Source organism: Tripterygium wilfordii, chromosome 9 (genome assembly GCF_013401445.1).
Source record: "Tripterygium wilfordii isolate XIE 37 chromosome 9, ASM1340144v1, whole genome shotgun sequence".
Lineage (NCBI taxonomy): Eukaryota > Viridiplantae > Streptophyta > Magnoliopsida > Celastrales > Celastraceae > Tripterygium > Tripterygium wilfordii.
The window spans coordinates 10328901-10336071 of NC_052240.1; the positions used below are offsets into that span (position 1 = coordinate 10328901).

At 37.6% G+C, this 7171-nt stretch overlaps 1 protein-coding gene across 6 annotated transcripts; it reads left to right on the plus strand.

Moving 5' to 3' along the window:
- The first annotated feature begins 2046 nt into the window (after window positions 1-2046).
- LOC120004932 (E3 ubiquitin-protein ligase SINA-like 10) lies at window positions 2047-3788 on the plus strand. Of its 6 annotated transcripts, none has more exons than XM_038854293.1 (3): window positions 2047-2306; window positions 2462-2755; window positions 2968-3788. In XM_038854293.1, the coding sequence occupies exons 2-3, from the start codon at window positions 2462-2464 to the stop codon at window positions 3661-3663; spliced, it is 990 nt and encodes a 329-aa protein (XP_038710221.1). In that variant the 5' UTR covers window positions 2047-2306; the 3' UTR covers window positions 3664-3788. The 6 variants fall into 6 exon arrangements, with proteins under 6 accessions (XP_038710221.1, XP_038710220.1, XP_038710216.1 ...); XM_038854292.1 differs by having other exon boundaries at window positions 2047-2302; XM_038854288.1 differs by having other exon boundaries at window positions 2049-2306; window positions 2408-2755.
- Window positions 3789-7171: the final 3383 nt, after the last annotated feature.

Below are 7171 nucleotides of genomic sequence, written 5' to 3' on the forward strand. Positions count from 1 at the left end.
CCACCACGAGACGACTTGCGTCTACGCTCCATGTTCATGCCCCTTTGCCAACTGCGACTATCAGAGTTCGGTGAAGCAGTTGCCTCTACACTTCGACGAGAAACATCCGAATGACTTGAGATATTCGTTCGAGTACTACGACAAATTCTCAATCAATTTAACCCAGAATGTCCAATGCATTGTCCTTGAAGAAGGTGAAGAAGGTGATCTATTCATCATCGCAAAGGAAACGAGTCAATGCTTTGGGAATGCAGTTGTTATTAGTCGTATTATTGGGACAACAGTGCAACAACGACATCCCTATGAACTCGAGGCGAGCATCGATGAACCTGAAGGAATCAGCACTCTCAAAATTCAGTCTTTCACAAGAAATCATGTGCCATGTAAGAATAGCAAGGGTAGAACTCCTCCTTCTGCAGGGACATCCGTTGTGATTCCAAAAGATTCCTTGTATGGAGGTTGTTCGTCCTCGCGGCAGGTCGAATTGTCTGTATGCATACAGCCCTCTATCTGAAGAAGGTTATATATATATATATATATATATGATCCGTCTGGTCATTAACGAAGGATATGTATACATGGTTTTTCTATTTATTATGTACAACTTTACTGCTCATTTCTATGCATACAACCCTCTATCTGAAGAAGGTTATATATATATGATCCATCTGGTCATCAAGGAAGGATATGTATACATGGTTTTTCTATTTATTATGTACAACTTTACTGCTCATTTCTATGATATCAAATGCTCCTCTATTCGTAAATTTTATTTGTGTTCCTTGTGATTTCTCAAGTTTATTTTGTTTGCTTAATTTGAGTGAACAGTAGCGGGACGGAAAATTTGAGGAGAAAGGTTGAGACAGGTGCTAACGCAAGGACACCAAACCAAGGAGGCAGGTGCAATCTTTGCAGCAAGACTAATTCAAAGAGTCTATTGGGTAGTTTGAAAAAATGCAGGTTTTCTAGTCCAAATTGAGAATGCAGGGGCTGTGTCGAGTTTAAGCCGAAAACAAACAAAAAGGGTGATTGTTGAGTTGATTTCCGTCTCAAATGAGAATGGATTGGGACATTAGTTCAATCCAACTGCAAGCAATGTGCCGGTCGCGGTTCTATCAGTGTAGATTTCAGAACGTAAGACCTTGTTTTCATGATTGATTCCTGATCATTGTTTAGCCCTGCCAAGTAGATTACGTATTCTTCTACCCACGGAAACAGAAAGGCCTCACTCCTTCTCTGCGATCGCTACTAAAACATCCTTCACTGACCACCTCTTCCTCTCACTTTTGGCAGGTGTATTAATGATTGCTCTCTTAGAGTATCTCTAGTGACAAACATCAAAATCTGCCCGAGTGACGTATGTGACACATTTTTGATTTTTGAACTTTGAGTTATCAAATTGAAACATTTTGATTTTCCGTGTGTAAGTTGAAACACGAGCTATCTTTTGATTTTGATGAACAAATGTGAGATTAACCCTATCTAAAAATTATTGAACAAATGTTAGGCCATGCGAACACCGAGGGAGCACACTAGCACAGAGTTATCTGGTGGCACTGAAAAAGAAGCAAGTCGTAAAAAAATACCAAAACCTTTTCTTGGTTGTTCTTTTTAGTAATATTTTGAAGAGTAAGGGCAAATGCAATGGTGAAGTGGTATTGGGCCAACAAAGATATTGTCTTTTGCTGATGTGGCTGTATTGTAAAATGTGTTTTGCTTATGTGGCTGTATTGGGATAAATGTTTTGCTGATGTGGATGTATTGATATTTGATGTTTTGATGTAGTTTTGTTGTGGATAATATGGAGGAATGGAATGTTGTTGGGTTGGGTGGAAAGAGAAAGTGTGTGGGAAGAAAAAATTTATAGAAATTTGTGTTTTGCTGATGTGGCTGTATTAGAATTCGTGTTTGACTTGACTTTTTATGTAATAGAGGTGGGACCGGGCCAACAAAAATGTTGGCCCAGCAAATTAATTCTCATTGCATTTGCCCTAAGAGCATCATGAACACATAGCAACTTAAAGGGAAAGTTTCTAGGAGGGCACTTCTACAATTTTGTTCCTTTCGGTCAAGAATTTCACTGATTACTACTGATTTATCTTAAGACTGGTGCATCTCTGCAATCCAAGAGCCCTGTGGAAAACGTCCCTCTACGAAATTTCTTGGTTGGGTCTGTCCTGTTAAGTCTTTTCCTTTAAGGGTCTGTCCTGTCTTTTACTAGTCTTGACTAGGTTAACCGTGTGTTTCCCCTTGTTGTAATTTAGAGGTTTGTAAGGAGAAATGCAGCCGCAGCTCTCTCTCTGTAGGTATCTTTGCCTAAACAATTTTTAGTAAAGATTTTTGATATTTTCTTGCCGTTCTTCTTGTTCTTATACCTAAGATCAAATTTAAATTGTTATTTTTTTAGAAGATTTATAAAGGCAGGAGAAACAAACTAGTTTCTTATTGTATGATCTCCTAGATGGGAAGAGCAAAATATTGGTCAAAATCAGCTCCTTCTAGCTGCCAAAACAGAAAGCGGGCAAGAATCTTTGAAAACCAAAGAGAAGACCAAGAACAAGAACAAGAATCATGCTTTTACGAAGAAGAAGATGATGAAGAAGAAGAAGAAGAAGAATCAAGCGAAAGCGAAAGAGAATGCGAAGATGGTGAAGAACCTGAATCGTCCAAAGGTTCCATGATTGTTTTCATAACCGAACCTAATGTGCTTGATTGTGATATCTACTATGAGCCCTTGACTACTCCTGTCTTTCAGGTCTCTCTATTTCACTTTTCTTCATTTTAATAAATTTATTTTTCTTTTACTGAAAAACTTTAATCTTGTTTTTCTTCATAAATAATCATGTATATATGCCGATTGATTTTATTCTTGTTTTGTTCATATGATTTTGCATATTTAATTTCTCTCCTTAATTAGCTTTTAATAATTGCCTAATATACAATGCTCTGATCCATATTGTAGTGTAAGAATGGCATATAGCTTGCTCCAAGTGCTGCCAGCGACTTAAAAACAAATGTCCCTCATGCAGATTGCGTATCAGCTCTATCCGTTGCCGGGCAATCGAAAAAATTCTTGAGTCGATCAGAGTATCATGTCAAAACACTGCCTATGGATGCAATGAAACATCAATGTTGTATAAACTGAAACACCACCACGAGAAGACTTGTGTCTACGCTCCATGTTCATGTCCCTTTGCCAACTGCGACTACCAGAGTTCGCTGAAGCAGTTGCCTCTCCACTTCGACGAGAGGCATCCAAATGACTTGAGTTATTCGTTCAAGTACGACTCACCATTCTCAATCAATTTAGATGAGAATGTCCAATGCATTGTCCTTGAAGAAGATAAAGAAGGTGATCTATTTGCCATCACAAAGGACACGAGTCAATTCTTTGGGAATGCAGTTGTTATTAGTCATATTATTGGGACAGCGGTGCAAAGACGACATCCCTATGAACTCGACGCAAGTATAAATGAACCTGAAGGAACCAGCACTCTCAAAATTCAGTCTTTCACAAGAAATTATGTGCCATGTAAGAGCAGCAAGGGTAAAACTCCTCCTTCTGCAGGGACATCCGTTGTGATTCCAAAAGATTCCTTGTATGGAGGTTGTTCGTACTTGCGGCAGGTCAGACTGTCTGTATGCATACATCCCTCTATCTGAAGAACGTTCTATATTTATGATCCATCTGTTCATTAAGGAAGGATATGTATGCATGGTTTTTCTATTTATTATGTACAAGTTTACTGCTCATTTCTAAATTCTCAAATGCTCCTCTATTTGTAAAATTTACTTGTGTTCCTTGTGATTTCTCAAGTTTATTCTGTCTGCTTAATTTGCGTGAACAGTAGCGGGACAGAAAATTTGAGGAGAGAGGTTGAGACAGTTGCTAATGCAAGGACACCAAACCAAGGAGGCTGGTGCAATCTTTGCAGCAAGACTAATTTAAGGGGTCTATTGGGTAGTTTGAAAAAATGCAGGGTTTTCCAGTCCAAATTGAGAATGCAGGGGCTGTGTCGAGTTTAAGCCGAAAACAAACAAAAAATGATGATTGTTGAGATTGATTTCTGTCACAAATTAGAATAGATTGGGACATTAGTTCAATTCAATTGCAAGCAATATGCTGGTCGCGGTTCTATCAATGTACATTTTAGAACGTAAGACCTTGTTTTCTTGATTGATTCCTGATCATTGTCCGGCTTTCCAAGTAGATTACGTATTCTACCCACAGAAAACAGAAAGGCCTCACTCCTCTGCGATCACTACAAAAATATCCTTCACTGACCACCTCCTCCTCTCAGTTTTGGCTGGTGGATTGATGATTGCTCTCTTAGAGTTAGCTAAACGAAAACCAACGATTTCTCGTCTTTGTCTTGTGCGCAACCAAGTCCCGTCTTTGTCTTGCGCGCAACCAAGGGTGGAGCCAGAGATTTTAGACAAAGGACGGCAAAAATATTATGCCTGGGTTGGGGGAAATAGCAAGCCCGGATTTTTTTTTTCAAGACTATTTATAGAATTTTTTTTGCAAAGTGCTCTTTTAACATGATTCATATCTAGAGATGTTTTTTTTTTCCTTCTATTGTTGTCGTGGAAACAGGAAGAGTTAACACTATATCTCTCAGTTAGATAATACTTCTTAACTTTTTTGATGTAATAATTTTAGACATAATTCAGAAAGTGTGATCTAAATCCGCATGATTATGAGCCGGATTAATTGCACAATGTTGTCCACTAAATGTGTAGGCTGAATTGTAAATTTCAAGAAACATTAACTTGTCATATATTTATATGCATGAGTATGTACCATGAAAATGTAGAGTGTGTTAAAGTTGGGAAAAATATTTTCTCAAATGGGACATAATTGAAAATTTGGATAGTATATAAGGTTTTTTTTTTTTAAAAATGAGTGGACAATTGCTCCCCCTACTATAAGTCAACATCGTAATATGTTGTTCCAAGGCCTTGCATCGAATCATTAGACTGAATGATAATATATATATTGATTTATTTATTCAAAAAATTCTATTGATTTTCTCTTATTTTCTTTTCTCTTGTGAATCCTTTAATTAATTGGATGCTACTGAAACAAGTGAAATGACCATACGTAGAATATTGATGCTCACCTGAAATATATATTTATAAGTTACTGAAGATGCAACCAAAATTTTTCCATCCACGAATCATATGTTAGGCCAAGTGAACACCAAGAGTGGACAGAGAGTTTATCTGGTGGCACTGTATAACTATTTAAGCTAGTAAGGTTTTCTCTGTTTAGGTGCATATGGAAGTTGTAATAGTGTATTTGCTTTGCATGTTTTTATTGTTTTTATTATGTTGTGGAATATTAGGGCAGTAAGCTTACTGACACTCAAAAGAGAGTTTGAGTTGCAAAAAATAAGAGAAGGAGATTCTATGAAGCATTATTCAGACAAGCTGGAAGGTCTGATCAACTAGATAAGACTATACGGTGATACTATTTCAGATCAGAAAATTGTTGAGAAAATGTTGATTAGTTTGCCAGAAAGATTTGAGGTTAAAGTGTCTATAATTGAGGAATCATGTGATCGAAAGAAGCTTACTGTCTCATAGCTTTGCAGTAACCACAAGAGCAGAGAGCTTCAATGTGAAGTAATGAAGTAAGTAAAGGGGCTTTTCAAGCTATGTATAAAGGGTGGAGACAGGTTTCCTCATCCAAGGGTGGAAAGAAGTCAGTTCAGGACAAGGCTAGTAAAGACAAGTCTGAACATAAATTAAAAAGGGCAATTTCCCTTCTTGTGGTGTCTGTAATAGGACAAATCATCTAGAGAAAGACTGTAGGTACAAGGGCAAGCCTAAAGTGCAATGTTGGCATTGTAAAAAGGTGGGCCGTATAGAAAAATTTGTAAGCTGAAGTAGCAATCTGCCATGCAGCCTGTCCAGCAAGGAAATTATTCTAATGAGCAATAACAGCATGAAGACCATCTATTCATGGCACAACATGGTACACAGTCAGCAGCTACAAATGTCCGACTCATAGATGGTGGGTGCCTGTCATATGACCAAAGATATTGATATGTTCAACTCACTAGATAGATCACTCAGGACCAAAGTGATGCTTGGCAATGGTGAAGTGGTAAAGGCTGAAGGTTGAGGTACATTAGCGGTCAACACAAAGAAAGGTATGAAATTCATCCATGAGGTCTCGTATATTCTTAGCTTAAACAAAAAATTGTCGAGTGTGGCCCAGATGATAAGAAAGGGATATACTCTTGCATTTAATGATTACTAGTGCACTCTATTGAATTCTGGTGGTGTGGAAGTTGCAAAGGTACAGATGTCTAGGAATAGCTTTCTCTTACATTGTGGACGAGCAATTCCATCCTCTTATGCAGCAAAGGTAGATGACACCTAGTTATGGAACAAGATGTATGGTCACTTTAATCTCAGAGAGGGTTGAAGTTGGCAAAAGAGCAGAAATTTGTTAGGAGTTTGACTGTTGTGGGTGAGTGTGAGGTGGTGTGCAAAGCATGTCAACTGGGCAAGCTACACATAAAAAGAGGGACTTTTTGTGTCTAATTCAAAGGGATTGGCAATCTAATGTAGTAAGTGTAATTTATTGTTACTTGTTAAGCTTACGCACATGATTAACACCTTTTTTGTTTAAATGAAACTGTCTCAAATCCCTTTTATTGATAAAAGAAAAGGAAAACAAATACAAGCACTAACCAGGGGAAAGTCTTTTCCTACAAATTCTTCGTAGAGGACAACTGAGAAGTTAGAATTAATACACTAAGTTAAAATAGGTACTTTATATTGTCTATTGATGATTTTACAAGAATACCATATTTTATTTCTTTAGCAGCAAAGGTCAAATTTTCAATGTATTCAAGATATTCAAAACTATGGAGGAGACTCAAAGTGGAAAGAAGATCAAGACTATTAGGTCTGATAATGACAAGGAATACACCTCCTCAAATTTCAATAAATTTGTGAGGAAATTGGCATTGCACATCAACTGACTGTAAGCTATTGGAAAGATGTTTTCGAAAGGAATAATAGAACAATGATGGAGAATGTGGCAAGGTGTATGACGATGATGGAGAAGGCGCTTCCGAAGAACTTTTGGACTGAAGCAATCTACACGCATAGAAGCTTGGTTTGGTACAAAGCCATCAACACAACATTTGAGGGT